The 18430-nt window shown below is 37.9% G+C and overlaps 1 protein-coding gene across 1 annotated transcript; it reads left to right on the forward strand.

Annotated features, from left to right (window-relative positions):
- The first annotated feature begins 504 nt into the window (after positions 1 to 504).
- LOC132618677 (heat stress transcription factor A-4c-like) lies at positions 505 to 2571 on the forward strand. Its single transcript, XM_060333696.1, has 2 exons — positions 505 to 1141; positions 1379 to 2571. The coding sequence occupies exons 1-2, from the start codon at positions 923 to 925 to the stop codon at positions 2432 to 2434; spliced, it is 1275 nt and encodes a 424-aa protein (XP_060189679.1). The 5' UTR covers positions 505 to 922; the 3' UTR covers positions 2435 to 2571.
- The last annotated feature ends 15859 nt before the right edge of the window (positions 2572 to 18430 follow it).

Consider the following 18430-nt stretch of genomic DNA (forward strand, 5'->3'; position numbering starts at 1 on the left):
ACTAAATATTTAAAACCTATATGTAATTCTATAAGTGGCAATATTTTTCATGTCAATGTGGTAAAAAAATAACAATAACTAACGTATCCAGTGTAATCTCATAAGTGGGGTCTGAAGAACGTAAAATGCAGGCTGACCTTACCTCTACCTGGTGGAAGTAGAGAGGTTGTTCACGAAAAAGCTTCGGCTCAAGTGACGCATATTAAAGCAAATTTAAAAAAGAGAAAATAGAAATAACGAAGACATCATGAATAAAAGGGAAAGCAATATAAAACATACAGAGAAAAATAACAGTAACCACAGCAAAATAATCAAAGCACAATAAATAATAAATAGTTGCAGAAATGATGTGATAAAAAATACAATTAAAATATTAACCTAAATTATATGGCTTGAATTTCGAAGAGCAAAAATATCATATAAATTTGAAATAATCTAGGTACACATTAAGTTCTTTTTACTTGCCCCCAACGTGACCCAATATCTCTCCACCACTTGTTCAAATCCACATTCAAAGTCAAGTACACCCTCTCTCAGTCAAGCTGAATTATGAAGAAACACTGTATTTTTCTTTTCCCCTTTTATATACAACTTCTCTCTTTTTCAGTTTCTTCTAAAACATATCCTTTGTAGTCTGTCTTCTCATAATTTTTCTTGCCCTTTTCTCATTGAAACCAGGATCTATTTCTTTTTATCTTCGTAGTTCACACATGGGGTTCTAATTATTCCTTCATATACTAATTAAGTCCGTCAATTTGGAAGTCTTCCTCTTAATTTTCTTTCCTTAAAAAGATTTCAAACTCGTGCTGATATCTTTCTTGAATTGGGGTGTAATTCTATAACTGGTGCATGCGTGCAATTCCATCTTCTGACACTGACGCTGTTGATGTTATTTGACGTATAATAATTTCTAATCATAGTTATGGATAATTGTAACAACGGGTCAAGTTCTGCTCCGGCGCCTTTCTTGTCAAAAACATATGAATTAGTCGATGATCCTTACACAAATCCAGTTGTTTCTTGGAGTCACAACGGACGTAGCTTTGTCGTCTGGAATCCCCCTGATTTCGCCCGAGACTTGCTTCCGAAGTACTTTAAACACAATAACTTCTCCAGCTTTATAAGACAACTTAATACTTATGTAAGTTAACCATCCATTTATTCATTTTAAAGCTCCTTTGGAGTTGATTCCTAAGATTGTCACTCAAATAAAAGTTATTATCTCAGTAAGTTACTTTCTTTGTTGAAGGAAATTGAAATTCAGAAGAAAAGTTATTTTTTGGGATAATAACTATTAGCTGAGTGATGTTATGCGAAATTAACCCAACTCCTTTCAGTTTAATCTTTTGTTTGACGGTCTTTTTTTCTTGTTCTATAGGGATTCAGAAAGGTTGATCCAGAACAATGGGAGTTCGCGAACGAGGAGTTTCTCAGAGGACAGAGACAATTATTGAAGAATATTTATAGACGAAAGCCGATCCATAGCCACTCTGCAACAGGACAATCAGTGGCTCCATTGACCGATTCGGAAAGACAGGAATATGAAGAGGAAATTGAGAGGCTAAAAAGGGAAAATAACTTGCTTCATTCATCAGCTGAGAATCAAGAGAAATTTAATCAAGAATATGAGTTTGGAATTAAGTCTATGGAACAACGTTTACAGAACGTTGCTCAGAGACAGGGGAAATTGATATCCCTTTTGGCTAAATTACTCGAGAGACCTGAATTTTCATCTGATCTTATTCAATGCGCTAACAATAACAACAAAAAGAGACGGTTATTAGTGTCCAATTACTTAAGTGAGGAAGAGCATGCAACTACTAACTCAATAGTTGCACCAAAATTAGACTTTGAGATGGTTAAAAAGATGGATTCTTCAATCAATTTTTGGGAACGTTTTCTCTATGGAATTCGGACGACTCCAACAGAAGATCAAATGTTTGATTTTGAGCATACACAACCTTTACCTTCCCCGGTTGTTATACGCGAAATGGATAGTTCATCTGATGATTCTGGCAAATGTATCGATCATTCACCATCGCCTTCAAGGGATATCCTATCCTCGCCTGAGTTAGGAGGGGGATCATCGAGTCCTGTCATATCATCAATTTATGTCAATTTAGAATGTCAACTTAAGCCATCCGATCAGAGTAATTTGATTACTGATGTGACAAAAAATCAGGTTGAGGGTAATGCTACTAAAACATCTGAATCAGTGTCAAACTTGGGTAATGATGTTTTTTGGCAACAATTTTTCAGCGAGACGCCTGGTGGCACTGAGCCACAGGAAGCTCAGAGCAAGGACGTTAACGAATTAACATGTAATAGCAGGTTAGCAGAAAACCATAGATATTGGTGGAACCGCGGTTTTAATGTAGAAAATCTTGCTGAACGAATGGGGCATCTTAGTAGTCCAGCAACGGGAAACTCATGAGTTGATTCACTGTTTCCATTGACATGTATTACTATTGCTGGTTTATTTTTATTTTTTTCAGTTTTGATTATCTGATGTCACATAGCAACTCTTGCTGGTTTGTTGTGTAATAAATAACAGATAAGAGTTCCTAGTCCTGAGATCACTCACCACTAGAAGTTAGATGTTAGCAATTTTTTTGGCAACTTTTAGTGTAGACGTTACTTGTAATTATCCAGGGACTAGAAGTGTTTTTTGGGAGGTTAAAGCTTCATTTTGCAACTGATTAAGTCATAACCATATCCTTAGTTATATGGCATCGAGATCACATAAGAGTCTTGCATCATGTATATGTGTTCTACAAATTTTATACATCTGGAGGTAATTTAGTTGGCGGCTAGTTATATGATGAATAATAAGACTGGGATTATTGGAAATAATTACAAAATAAACAATCATATACATGAATTGTTACGTAAGGATTGCCTACTTTAAGATTATTTACACTTAAAAATTAATCTTATCCATTGATAATACACATTTGTCATATTATATTTTGTACAAAATAATAGACAGTTACTAAGTGAGGGACCAAAATGCAAAATTTAATAATTATTGGTTTCATGTGCCTTAACTAGCTATTGCAATGTTCAAAATCAAATGTAGTTGATAATTTAGGGACTAAAAGTGTAATTATACAGTTACTTACCACCACTTGTTTCTATAAATATTTAGGGAACCCCAGTGCATTCATTTTCAAAACAGAAATGTGGCACATACAGAATGAAAGAACATAAATATCATTCAAAATAATTTCTACCTACTGACCTTCTACGCAAGCAAATTAGAGTTATTCCAAAATATTGTTGAAACATTTCATAAGCAAATTTAACTAACAGCTTGATTTCTTATATAGGACAATCAAACTCAATTTTGATAGGAGCAATAAAAATCAAACCGGAGATATTACTTCTAATCAAATATTCGTGAATGAAAATCGAATGAATATAGGAATACTAGTCAAATAAAATAAAATAGGAATACTTGGAAAAAAAGAAGAAGGTAAAATCTATATCAAAGCTGACAATAGAAAATGGAGCACTCAATAAGGTCTTAATAGAAAAAGTAATAGATGCCAAGAGTTAGATGTAGAAAGTAATTGTTTACACTAGAAAGTAATTGTTTACTTGCTATCAAATTTCTCATAATGGGCTCGTTTGGCATGCAGGGTAAGGGATAATAATTCCAGGATAAAATGTGATATTATTTTATCGTGCGTGTGGTTGGTGGGATAAAGGATAACAATCTCGTTGAATATCTCGACCCATAGAATATCCTTATTTATCTCATCCCGCATACCAAACGAGTTCTAAGTGCAATAGGCGAAGAGAAACACGTGTACATTTCTCGAATGAAAATAATGAACAGGAAGAAAATTGGTTAATTTGACAATCCATATAAGAAATTTATCCTCTTAAGATAAACGTTACCTCCGAATACACATGAAAGAAAACTTTACCTCTAGATACACATGAAAGTACTTTTTAAACTTTTATTCCTTACGATATATTCTAAATTCGTTTAAGGTATTGACATCCATTAAGAAAATAATCTGATTGTATACGGGCAAAACCGAGGGCAAGGGTATCCTCGGTTCCCCGACTAGAAATTTAAGATCACGATGGTCGTTGCTGAATCGGACGAAATCCAATCGAGGTCAAGGTCAAGTGTTGGATCGTAGTAAGATCGAGCACATCTGATCGAGGGTCACTGAGTCCGGTTGGAACTGAATATCGAGATAGGATGAGAAGGCGGTTAACAATGATAAATGAGGGTCCGAAATATCCGCCATCAGTCGGATATGGCGGCGCCGATTTTGCTTGCCAGTAACAGAAGATTTTATACCTTATTTAGACTTGTAATAGGATTAGGATTCCTTTACTATATAATGAGGAGGACCCCCTTTTTCTTTGGACCAGTTCTTCATACGCATAAACATACTAAGCAATACAATTTGATTCTAAGTGTTTATCCATCTCTCTAAGTGTTCTATCATTGTTCATTCCTTAACCACTGTAACACGAGCCCGGTTCCTAGGGCCCAAGCCAACCGATTGATTAATATATCGTGGTTTGATTGTTTTTACTTGCACTATTATTTATTGCTTTATAGTCATTCGTATTAAATCAAACCGCATATTCTTTGCACCTTTTACAAATTTAATTGCTATCCATTTTAAGGGTAAACAGTTTGGCGCCCACCGTGGGGCCCAGGATAATAGGGGTGGTTTTATACGAATTTCAATAACGCACGTTATTTTACGCTTGCTCTTTGAAGTTTGCTTTCAGGACTATTCAATATGTCACACTCTCACTCTGTTAACTTTCATGCTGAATCAAGCCACCACGAGAAAAATGACAACGGGGTACTTCACAATGACGTGCCCCCAGTTGATCCAAACGAAGTTGATCCTCACTCTCAAAACGCTGTGAATACTGACCGGTCATCGGTACGTGACACGCATGCAGATGAAGGCAACGGAGCCACATTGTAGCAGCTCAGGAATCAGTTAGAACTGTCTATGGCACAATTGCAGGCCCAAAAAGCGGTCATAGCTCAATTACAAAGCCAGAATCGAGCGCCCAACGCTGTTCAGTCCGAACAGACCGAGGAGACAGTCCCGAGGGAGAAAAGGCCCATTGCTGAGAATAACGGGAACGGCCCCGGGCAAATCGCCGAACTGATGAGAAAGCTTGAAGAGTTAACAAAGCGGGTAGAGAGAAATGATAAGAAAATGGAAACTTATAATTCGAGGGTCGATCAAATCCCAAGAGCAACTCCGGTATTGAAGGGATCGGACTCCAAAAAGTTTATTTAGATGTCTTTCCCCCAAGTGTTGCGCCGAAGTCGATCCCGAAGAGATTCTGAATGCCTAATATTCCTAAATACAATGGGACCACCGACCCGAACGAGCATGTGGCCGCATACACATGCGCTGTCAAGGGCAATGACCTCGCAAAGGACGAAATAGAGTCGGTATTGCTCAAGAAATTCGGAGAGACCTTGTCGAAAGAAACAATGGTATGGTATCACAATTTACTCGAACATTCTATTGATTCTTTTGCTATGCTTGCAGATGCCTTTGTCAAAGCTCATGCTGGAGCCATAAAAGTGGAAACGAGGAAATCGGATCTGTTCAATGTCAAGCAGCAGGAGAACGAGACACTCCGAGAGCTTTTGGCCTGATTTCAAATAGAGCGTATGGATCTACCACCGGTAAAAGACGATTAGGCCGTTCAAGCGTTCGCTCAGGGACTCAACCTAAGAAGTTCGATCACATCTCTAGAATTGAAGCAAAATTTGGTGGAGTACCTAGCAATCACATGGGCCGATGTACATAATAGATATCAGTCAAAAATCAGGGTCGAGGACGATCAATTTCTGAGGAACGCATCGAAATCGTTACGACCGTATAGAGAACCCCAATGAAGGGAAATTGGGCCCAAATTGGGCAGGACCATGTAGAGTCATCGGCATAACTGAAGGTTCCTATCAGCTCGAGTCTGAAAATGGAAAACAACTTCCAAACGACTGGAATGTGGCGCACCTAAAACGATACTATTGCTAAGGTATGAACAATCTTTACCTTTCCATTCTTTTAAGTCTAACCATGAAAGCATACTTCGAAGTGGACATTGAAAGCAGCACAATGAAAGTCGAGAAGTCATAGACTTAGGACTGAAAGCACGTGTTGCACTCTTTTTCTCTTTAACCGGTTTTATCCGAAAGTGGATTTTTCGGCAAGGTTTTTAATGAGGCAGCGCCATACAACGTGCTACTAAAACTAAGAAGACCAATCAAGAACCGGGGACTGAGGACTGCCCATGTGATACGCTCAAATTACACCTATTAATGGCGTAAAGCGGACGTTGTCAAATATAGTAACCCAAACAAGGTTGGGGTCGAATCCCATAGGGAATATGGAGAGAAAAATGTACTAATTATTTATGTAACTAATCTCTAGAAACTTTAATTTTATTCTGAATAGTATAGAGGAGAGATTTGGTTTGTATTCGCTATTTTGAAGTATTTGGAATTTGTTTGGATTTGGAGAACCAAAGTTGTGTCCCCGCGGTGATTAGATGTTATGCTATGGGTATCAATATGATATATTTCTAATGCGTCGGGGTTTTGTATGCACTTAATCTCTAATGCACTTTCTAATATTTTTCAATAGTTAGAAAGTATTTCTTTTCATGATTTTCCCAAATGTAGAAAAGTTGTAAGTAAGATCGATTAAATATGTCAAGTAGAACTCATCTTATCCCTAAGTGAGTTCATTAAACGAGGGTTAGCGCCCCGAGTCCTTGTTATATTATTTCAAATCACACCCTAGTTTATCTTTCCAAATAAAATAGGGTTTGTGCATAAGCAAGTGTTTGCAACCACTAACTAATAATGAATGTGAGAAATAATAAAACACATCACAACCCATTATATATATATATATATATATATATATATATATATATATATATATATATACAATGTTAGACACCCATTACATAACACCCATCATTTGGGTCCACAACTTTGATTAAGGAAACTACTCACACATGATGGTCTCAAAAGTATTAAGCAATAAATGAGACATAAAGCTTACAAAGTATGATAAAGATGATGGAAAATGGAATCTTATTGTCTTCACTAAGCTCCAAAAGTGGAGTAATCAATGCTCACCCACCAATGGAACTTTGTTCACGTGCATAAACTAAAAACTGGCTGCTAAAAATAACCTAAAATGTTCTTTAAATAGGCTCCAAAAAACGCACAGCAGCGACTGACAAAATTGCCCCTATAGCAAGATCGACGGACCGTCGATCGTTCGACGATCCGTCGATTCCTCCGTCCTTTGTATCTTCAGCAATGTGATCCATTCGACGGTGTCGTCGACCAGTTCAACGCTCCGTCGAGTATTCCGTCTTGCTCTCTTCTTGTTGACAGATCTTGATTGACGACACAAACGACGAAGCGTCGATCAGTTCGACGCTTTGTCGATGTCTCCGTTCTTTGTCGTCTTCAACTAAGGTCATCACTGGAAGAGCGAGCATATCGACGCTTCGAAGGACGATCCGTCGGCTGATCGACGGGACGTCGATTCTTCATTTCTGGCCAATTTTTCCTTTGTTCTTTGTTTTTGCTTTTGGGCCATTGTTTTCCTAAAACACAACAAAAACATATTAACAAGAACCAGACTTACTTGAAAACAACCAAAATTCATAGTAAAAAGGCGTCGAATGTGCCACAAATCTGCGGCACATCACCATATCGGATCAATAGTAGTCGAGCCCTCACATTTCGGACTCCAGTACTAGCGGACTATCATACCCTGGGCAAATCGATACCTATTCAAAGCCAAGGCTTGAGCGATAAGATTCGTTTTGTAAGGGCCAAACGATCAATTGAATCATGCCTGATTAGTTCGTTCTTGTCACGACAACTATTGTAATCTTGTCTCCGGTTCAATTAATAAAGGAAAATTCTCGAAGTATCATTTTAGTTGTTACTATTCCTTTTGCATTAGAATTATATTTTATCGGATCCCCAAGAGTCCGATGTATAAAAACCGAAGGTTAAAGCCCAAATTATTAAAGACTACGGTCTAAAGTCTTAAAGACTACGGCCTAAAGTATTAAAGACTATGGCCTGAAGTTTTAAAGACTACGGGTCTAAATTATTTAAGACTATGACCTAAAGTATTAAAGACTACGGGCTAAATTATTAAAGACTAAGGGCTAAATTATTAGTTAAAATTAGTAAAAGCTGCAGTGTAAAACATCAAAGATTATGGTCGAACAATAACCGAGGCCTTAGAGACTTCGATCTAAACACATAGTGCAACTCGGAGACGTCTGAGTATGCAAACATGAAAATAAAAGCTCGTGCATATTCAACAAACTGCCACCGGTCAGAACTAAGAGACCACCGGTGTCAGAGTTATTTCTAAAACTTTTTGCCGAGGCAACATTACACATCAGTCTGAATTGAAACTGGATAGCTGATTGTTATAAATCCTAAGCAGAAAGGATAAATGAATATCGAACAAGGAAAGATATCGAATAAAGCCAAACAAAAACTTTTGTATATATATCCAAAATATTTACAAAGGCTCGGAAAACAGTCTTGAGCTTAAAATGGCCCAAAAATTACATATAGACAAAAAAAAAAGGAGTCTAAGGCTTTTAAGCTTGTTCTTCGTCCGAGTCAGCATCATTGCCAGACTCCTCGGGCTGATACTTAGCCTTCGCCTCTTTCTCGAGCCGCTTGGCCTCCTCGACCATGGCTGATACATCTGCTCCCCCAGCTTGGACTTCTTCTAGTGTCTCCCTCCGGGATAAGCACCGCACATATTCAGCCTTGGCGCTGCTCCGAGCCTCAGTCGAGTCAACATCGACCTTGTACTGAGCCAACACCTCATCAACATCGGAGAGTTTCTCAGAGTCCTGGTCGAGTTTGCGCTTCATCTCGATATTGTTGCAGCTAAGAGTGTCACACTCTATCTCGACCGAAGTAAGTTGTGACCGGAGTTCTCCATTAAGCCTAGACCATCTGCCGACCTTGTCCTCTGTTACCCGAAGCCTCTCTTTGATCGATGCCAAATCCTCCTTAAGGACATCTCTCTGAGGAAAAGGCGTCCGTCTTGCTTTTGAAGGCTTCAAGTTTAGCCTTGAGTCCGTCAAGCTCGGACCGGAGCTAGTCGATCAGGGTTGGTCTCTCCTGGGCCTCAGAAGTAGTGGCATTAGCTTCAGCTATTAACTGATTGTTGTAAGCTTCGAAAATCCTTACCTTCTCGGCTAAGAGGTCACGATCTTCTCGAGCCTTCTCCAATTCTGGTTGAAGGGTGGAGGGGTCGGGCATACCCCTGATATACTTCTCTCGTTATTCGTAGAGTCGTTTGTACAACTCTGTTTGTTGGGTCTGCTCTTGGAGCCTGACCTCGAGATGGTCCACCTCCATCCTCAATCGAAGGAAGCTTTCATGATGAAGCACGGAGGCTTAAAGTAAAAGAAGAAGTCAATTATCAGGATAAAAGGAAGAAACAAGAACTTAGCATAAAAATAAAAATAAGATGAGGCATACCCATTTAATGGCTTGCTGGGCCTCGTTAAAGAGACACAATTCGTCGACCTCGTTCATCTTCTACAGGTCCTCCTCGGACGCCAAAACGGGAAAATAACTGGGCACTCCGACTGGACCGGAAAACATATTCACATCTGCCGGCACCAGAAACATAACCTTCTTCATATGGTTAGGATTTGCACTCGGGGCAGGGAATTTCTTCTCTAACGGGGGTCTAGAGGTGACCCCGAATGGAGCGGCCCTCCTAGGGACTGTCAGGTGCCCAAACCCATAGTAGTCTTCTATAGCACCGACTTCCTCACTGTCGAACAGGTGGTCGATGGTTTGGTCGAAAGATCGGGATGGGTCCGTCGGTCTCTCTTCTACACCGACGCCCTCGGAACGGGCAAATGTTTGGCGAGGTGACGACTCCGGTTTGTGTGTTGTGGCCTCGGCCAATATAGATACATCCCCAGCCGAATGCAGTAAATCTTTCTTCGGAACAACAGCAGCAAAGTCTTCTTTGAGGCCCTGAGTCGGAGAGAGCACGATGACAGTGTCCTCGGGGACTTCCATTTCTTGGTCAGTAGTTTCCATTACTACCGATAATGGAGCAGTGTCCTTCGAACTTTTGAGCTCATTGTTGGTGTTTTCCAATTCTTGGAGGCCCAGATTGATATCTTCCGAGAATCTCAGTGGTTGGACCACAGAGGATAACATAATATCCTCGTCCTTGAGCCTACTCTCGGTGGTCTTTTGAAAGACACTCCTTTGGACCTTGAACACCATCCTCCTTTTCTTTTTGCCCTCAGTAAGATCATTGGAAGGATCAGGTGACCATCTTTTTCTCTTTACGAGTTTTTCCTCCTTTGCAGTAGCTTCACCCTCGGAAGATGAGCCTGATGCATCAGCATCGGCTCTTCTCTGAAGTATGGTGGTCTTCGGTAGGCCTGCAAAGAAAAAGAAAAAAGGTGCTCGATTACTAACGATACATTGAGCAAGGAAATAAGGAAGATGTTGACACCCAATTTTGTCCCGCCTCTCCTCCGAAATACCTATTTACGCTTCTAATATTTTGATAAAAAATTAAAAAATATATATTTATATTTTACTATAATTATTAGCCTCTTATTAATACCCACTTTTTATTATTCTATTACAGTTACTATTATTATTATTATCACTATTATTATTATATTTATTATTATTATTATTATTCACAATTTTTATCATTTCGGCATTTTACCAGATTACGCCCACGCATCGCATTTATTTCGCACAGTTAAACGACAACGTTTATTTATTTTTAAAATACTATTGCACGGTTATTACAACGCCATTTTTTATCTGAGCACTAATAATTGCATATTTTATATGAAGTAATATTTTAACACAAGTTATTTAAATAGGTCTTTTATTTAAACGTAGTAGCCCAATCAACTCATACTATTTTCGGAACAATTCACAAAAAAAAAGTCCACATTTTAATTTACCTGACACCATTTTAATTTACCAGCCCATTTTAATGCCCAATCCATATTTTAATTGCCCAGCCCATTACCCATTTAAACCCGGTCCAGCCCACACCAATACCCGGTCTAGCCCAATACACCACCCGACCCGACTGGCCCAAACCCATTTCTAAACCTAAAACGCCCCCCCCCCCCCCCCCCCCTTTTTCTTTCCTTTCTCATTTTCTCCGCCGCACACCCCATTCCCTTTCCTTCCTTCTTCGCTCCTCCTCTCTGTCTCATCTCCCCCCCCCCCCCCCCACTCTCCTTCCTCCCTCTGCTCCCCACGTTACTTCTGCCACTCCCACCATACCCTGTCCCCCCACGTTTCTGCCTCCCCACTTCTCTTGTCTCCCCCACGCCACTGCCACCCCCACGCCTTCTTGTTCCCCATGCCACTGTCACCCCCACCATGCGTTGTCCCCGCTTCCTCTTTCTTTTCTTCAACACAAAGGTCAAAAGACCTATAAAAATGGTGGTAGGGTTGAATCGAAAGGGGGGGGGGGTTTGGAAATCGCGGAAATTCCCCAAGAATCGAAGTTATTGAACCGTCAAATTTCCCTTGAGAATACGAGTCTTTGATTGTTCTAGTTCTTCTTTAAAACACTGGTTTGCAATTTTCTCGATATCGTCACGAAATATCAAATCTGGTTCTGTTCTTGCTTCGAGTGTTCGTTCAAATTTGAGCACACACGATTTCGAATTTCGAAGTGTTTCGAGGTATATCGGAAGCTCGAATCCCATTTCGCTGCACCCGGAGAAGGTAAACTTCCTTCCCCTTAAATTATTTTAATATTCGTTGTGAGCTGTTTTGCTTAGTTGTATTTCAGCTTTCGTTCGTAGTCATTTTAGTTGTATTAAGCATGTTTAGTTCTGTTGAGTTCAGTTCGGGACTGTTGCAGTTTTCATATTCAAGTGTGGATTAACCGGGTGCCTTAAGTTCATCTCTGTTTGTTTATATGTCCTTGAGTTAATCATGAGTTATACGTTTGCCTGGTTGGAACTGATCAGTTAGGGAGATTTTACCTGTCGTCGGGTCAAATGAAGTTAAACCTGCTATTGGTAATCTGTAGATCTTATTTGATATTGAAGTAGCCTGAGAAGGTTATGTTGGTTCTGTTCACTGAATCAGGATCCCATATCGACTCATAATTTATGAAACAGGGTTAGTTTAAACTTCAATAATGTAGGGGGGTTTGCCTAGTCCAGTCTAGTTTGCATATATCATTCTAAATTGGTCTCTGATATCCAAATTCGTATGATGAATCACTTGCAACTTTGTGGTATATTTGATTAAGACCTTCTGCCTGATATTTCAAACTGCGGCTGTTTCATTCTTATCATGTTATACTTTCCCCTTCTTTCTCTGATATTTTCCTCTGTTTTTAAGTAGCTGGTTCATGCTCCCTATTAAATAGGAGTCCAGTATGCAAATCTGTTTGTTTGTCTGTGGTGTGTTGTCTTTTGAGTGTTTGTCGCAGTATCTTAAAGTGATGTCTTAAATATGCCAACAAGTTCGAAATCTGCTGCTGTTTGAGTATTCTTTATCATCATAGATAGTGCATTATTGAACATTTTCTTAAGTCCGAATATGGGTTCAGCTGGTATTAGTGCGTTTAGGTGTATTGGTGCTCTCTTTGCTTTGTTTTGCTATTTGATCCTGTTGTCCCCTGTTTGGTTTATATTTATAATCCAAATGCTCAGTTGGTATTCAGTTTAGCTTGGCCCAGTAACCTTATGCATATTCCTATTTTTAGTTAGCTTAAGTTTCGTTTTAAAATACTTAGACATTCATGTTAATATGGTTTAATTTCCAGGCTGGTAGTCAGCAGAATCTGCCTATTCATGCCTTAATTCAGTTTCAGATGATTTTTAATCTTATTAACATGTTTGTGTTCATATGTAGTTCATGTGAATATACTAAATACTCATGCCTCTGTATGACTGCGATGCACATACCTATTGTTAGTTCCTTTGTCTTTCCCTTTGATAAGAATATAACTGTGGTGGTTGAATATTTTGTTGGAAGTTCCTAAATGAACGAAATTTGGTAATGACTTGAACATGTTTTCATTTAGGAATAAGAAATACTTTGGCCCTTTGGTAATCTGCATACATAAGTCTGAAACTGTCCGTTTAGGAATGTGTTTTTTTTGTCCTCTTAGATTTATGCTCAGTCTGCAAGGTGTCAAGCATGTGTAGATTGGTATGTTGGTTTGGTTTGAAGCACATAAGTTGACATGACAGTGCATGAATTTCCTTTCCTTTTGTTTGCATTTTTTGAAATGTGCCCATGTTGGCTTGTTTCCTTCTATTCCTCATCTAGTTTTGTTTGTGGTATGATATACCTCTAAGTATACATAGTATATGAGCCTTAGTATACACCGAGTGTATACTGTACATTAGTGTATACCTTTCAAGTATATCAAGTGTACTCTGAATATTATGTGTATACCAACCTTTGTATATGTCCAAATTCTATACACGTCTAAGAACAACGAATGCTACACTATTTGATTCTGCCCATGTTTGAGTATCGCCTGTTGATATGTGTGTGGTGGCTAATTTGTGTATGCATGGATTATACTTAAGTATACGTAATATATATATATATATATATATATATATATATATATATATATATATATATATATATATATATATATATATATATATATATATATATATATAACCTACGGAGTTGTTTGAATTTATACTTTTACATGTTTAACCTTATTGATCGAATACTAATCTTTCTTTCATTTTCTTTTCGCATGAACCTCGCATACGAGTCCAAAGGACTCATCTCCTTCCACATTGGGCGTTGGGCCAAAAGCCCAACGAAACCTCCCTCGCATCAGCTCTGTCCGCAGCAAAATAAAATGCTGGGCCAAAGCCCAAACGAAAAACAGCAGCAGCAGTTCTAAAAATGGGCTGACCCCCCCCCCCCCCCCCCCCATTAAATTATATCTACTCCTTTATTTTATTTTATTTTGTGCATCTAATTTGTATTATGCAACTAACCCTTTACTTTGTTTTATTCTCCTAATTTAGACGAATCTTAATGAATTAGTAGTTTTGATTTTAGTAAGGGTTAGTCAATCTAAGGAAAAACTAATAATTAGTCTCGTAAGTTTCATTTTCTTCTTTTATATTGAATTTATTCGAAGTATTTATAACATTTAGGATGATTAATTTTCAATAGCATGAAATTCACATTTTTTTGAGTCAAAGGAATCATGTTTTATTATCTTAGGAATTTCAAAACGTCACTAACACGCAAATAGGAATTAAAGAATATTTTGTAGACGTCTTAAAGTTTCATCCAAATTATGCATACTTTAGTCAAATGTAGTTAACAAAGCATAATCTCGTATTTCCAAAGCGCGAAGCCAATTAATACATAATCGTTAAAGTTGTTTCAAATAGTTATCAAAACATGTTACAAATTCGCATTTTTATATATTATGTATAAATTTTATTTCAAAGAGCATTATTATTTAAGGCCTTAGCAACATTTTATAAGTTTATCTTAAATGGCATCTGAAGTTTCCTTATGTAAATTACTATATTTTCTACAAATCTCATTCTAAATAGCATTCTTATTGAAAAACCGTATCAACTTCTATAAGTTTTAAAATAGCATTTAAAATCCCCTTTCATGTAAATCATTATATTTTACTTAAATCTTATCTTAAGCGTCATTATTATATTTTTATAAAACCTCAGCAACATTTCTTATATTTTATAAACTTCAGCAACATTTCTTATACTTTTTAAAATTTCAAGCATCTTATTCAATCTAATTAATTAACCTAAGTTTGGTCGGATAACAGTAAGTTAACGGATTCTAAAGGATGCCTAACCCCTTCCCTTTAGGATAATATAGAGCCCTTGCCTAGAATCATACTGGTTAAGCAGACCATTAACAGAGGTTTAGTTTTAACTTTACCTTAGTTAATGTTTAGGTGTCCTAATTCACCGTTAAATTAATTAGGTGGCGACTCCTTTAAACAAAATAAATAGGAATCACCAATACGTCATACTCCTAATTCAATCCGGTTGAAATGGGGTGTAACAGAAGATATTGGCCTAATGTACTCACCGTGATGAAGAGTCTCCCATCTGTTTTTTGAAACTAGCAGCCACTTGCACTCGACATAAGTAAGCTGGCTACATAAGCTCTCGATCCAAAGATTATATTTTTGAATAGCATTAAGAACTTGAGGAGTGGCTGCAAATAAAAGTAAAATTTACGGTCTTAAAAGCGCGGTACCGGAAAGGTTTTCATTTACTTGGAGGAAGATGCACTTACGCTTTGGGTTCCACTTCTCGAGAAATGAAAGCTGATCGGAGGGGATGAGGTCCTCAGTCCTCACACGGACGAACCTGCTTTGCCATCCTCGATCCCTATCCTCGTCGATGCACGAAAAGGGGCCTTCTTAGCTTGCCGAGTGAGCTTGATTAATCCACCTCGAAATACTCGGGGGCTGTATAATCGGACGAGATGGTTGATAGTGAAGGGCTGCTTCCCCTCGACCGTAAAGTAACGGAGAAGTGTTACAATTCTCCAAAAAGGAAGGGTGAATCTGACCGAGACAGAGGTTGTAACTCTTGCAAAATTCTACCACCACCGAATCGAGGGGGCTAAACGTGAAAGGATAAGTGTAAACACTTATATACCCTTTCATATACGTCGTGATATCCTGATTGGGGATCGGGAATGATAATGTCTTTCCCTTTCCAGCCGCAATCTTCCTGGACCCTTTCGAGTTTATCCGGGGTAATGGTGCAAAGATATTTCAACACTTTTTCACCGCAATCTCCTTGCGTCGAGGGTTTTTCAACTTTAAAGTCATTGTCCGATGAGTAGGTGCTGGGAATAATATCTGATATGGACGGTTCCGGTTTAGCAGCCGAGGAAGTTCCCTCGGTACCGGAGGCCGGAGCTACATCTTGGGGTTTAGTTTTTGAAGTCTTCGCCATTTTTCTAGAAAATAACAAGGATTTGAGATTGGAAGATGAAGATATAGGGAAGACTAAATGAAGATGCGAAGAAAATCTGGGCAAAAAGAATGAATGTATGAAGGTATGAAGATTTGAAGGTTTTGGAAATGGATTGAACAATGATGGTAAATTAGAAGAGCTTGAAAATAATAGTAAAAAGGTGAAAGTGAAAATTTTGCACTTTTATACAGTGGAACCGAGACGGTTCACATTCTGTAACTGTCGAGGTAGCCTATCCGGACTTGACGCGTGTCCGGTGTCAGAACGATGTGACTGATGCGACGTTTGGACTTATCAACTTGCCTGAAGCTTACAGAGGAAGGAACCGAATCGGATCAATAGTACTCAAGCCCTCGTACTTCGGCTTCCAGTACTAGGGGACTATTTGTATACTGGCAAAACCGAGGACAAGGGTATCCTCGGTTCCCCGACTAGAAATTTAAGATCACGATGGTCGTTGCTGGATCGGACGAATCCCAATCGGGGTCAAGGTTAAGCGTTGGATCGTAGCAAGATCGAGCACATCTGATCCCGGGTCACTGAGTCCGATTGGAACTGAATATCGAGATAGGATGAGAATCGGTTAACAATGATAAATAAGGGTCGGAAATATCCGCCATCAGTCGGATATGGCAGTGCCGATTTCACTTGTCAGTAACTGAAGATTTTATACCTTATTTAGACTTGTATTAGGGTTAGGACTCCTCTACTATATAAAGAGGAGGACCCCCTCTTTCTTTGGACAATTTCTTCATACGCATAAACATACTAAGCAATACAATTTGATTTTAAGTGTTTATCCATCTCTTTATGTGTTCTATCATTGTTCATTCCTTAACCACTGTAACACGAGCCCGGTTTCTAGGGCTCGAACCAACCGATCGGTCGCTTCCCAGGACCAATCGTTGCTTTATCGTGGTTTGATTGTTTTTACTCGCACTTGCACTATTATTTATTGCTCTATAGTCATTCGTATTAAATCAAACCGCATATCCTTTGCACCGAGTACAAATTTAATTGTTATCCATTTTAAGAGCAAACACTGATAATCGTAATTATAAGTTTTTTTTTTACTAAGCCGCTCTTCATTTCTTCTTAAAATGAGAATTTCTTAAAAATTGTATGATTCATTTAACGGAGCAATGGTGGATTTGATAAAAACAATCAAAGTCTACCTGGTTTCATAAAGCAACACTTACTTCGAATCAAATTTATTTTAATATATAAAAAAGATCAAAAGAAAAGATACAAAATATCAAATTAATGGTCATTGTCTCTTTGTGTCAATATTAGTGAGCGGCTGCTATATGCTAAATTACTCATTTTTTGACAGTCAAAGCAGTAATTGCAAGCATGCCATTAATACCACCCAACAAGAACATGATAAAATTAAAAAAATGGTACGTGATGTTTGATGGGGGTTCAAATATTAGTTTTTTAAGCATGCACTTAATAATTTTGGTCTTTTAAATTTGTCAAAAATTGGGTTTTAATCTCCTCAAATATTTAATAATTTATTGTCGTTAGATTTGACAAATTAGTACAAAAAAAAAAAAAAATTTAACCTAAACACAAAAAAGTCCCATCAAATCTTAAATATGCACTATACAAAAACTGTACTAAACAATAAAAAGGATGTAAACAAATATAATAAATTACATCTCAAAAATCTGAATCAAACTCTAGAAAAAAAAATGATAGAAAGTATAAAAATTGAACCTCTAAATGTGAGTTCCGCTAATTTTATTTTTATTCGAAATTACTGTTAAATTTAACAGGTAAAATTCGATAAATATCTAATGGAAACTAAAACTATCAACGGTTGACAAACTTAAAATACCATAACCATTCAGTACATGCTTCAAAAACTATTTTTAATCTATCCTCAAACACAAAAGACCATCTTTCTGTCACAAGAACAATTTAGGCATAACAGAAAAAAAAGAAAAAAAAAAGATGTTGGCACGTCTATCACAGAACTAAAATCTTATCAAAGAAGAAGTAGAGATCTAACAACCGAAAAATCTGGTATTAATAAATCCCAACACGAATCATATCTTAAAACTTTAATCTTAATAAACCTTTTCAGCATTTTAAAGAAAATTCAACCAAATTAACGACGAATGGGGCTGCTCCTCCCTTTACTTGAGGTCTCGAGTTCGATCCTAGATATGAAAAAAAAGGTCTCGGGTTCGAGCTCTTATATGAAAAAATTCTTGGTAGGGTTCCGAACGGAGCTTTAGCGGTGCGTCAGATATAGTCAGGCTTCAATACAAGTACAGGCATTGAGTGGGAAAAAAGAAAAAAGAAAAAAGAAAAAAAAATTCAACCAAAGTTACTTGATTTAAAAATTTACTAAGGGCCTGTTTGGAAAGCCACC

This window comes from Lycium barbarum, chromosome 11 (genome assembly GCF_019175385.1).
Source record: "Lycium barbarum isolate Lr01 chromosome 11, ASM1917538v2, whole genome shotgun sequence".
Classification (NCBI taxonomy): Eukaryota; Viridiplantae; Streptophyta; class Magnoliopsida; order Solanales; family Solanaceae; genus Lycium; species Lycium barbarum.

Bases quoted from the DNA above. Each gene is read 5' to 3' on its own strand.
- LOC132618677 (XM_060333696.1), top strand. From the start codon at position 923: ATGGATAATTGTAACAACGGGTCAAGTTCTGCTCCGGCGCCTTTCTTG. The intron at 1,142-1,378 runs GTAAGTTAACCA...CTTGTTCTATAG, and splicing joins TAAGACAACTTAATACTTAT to GGATTCAGAAAGGTTGATCC.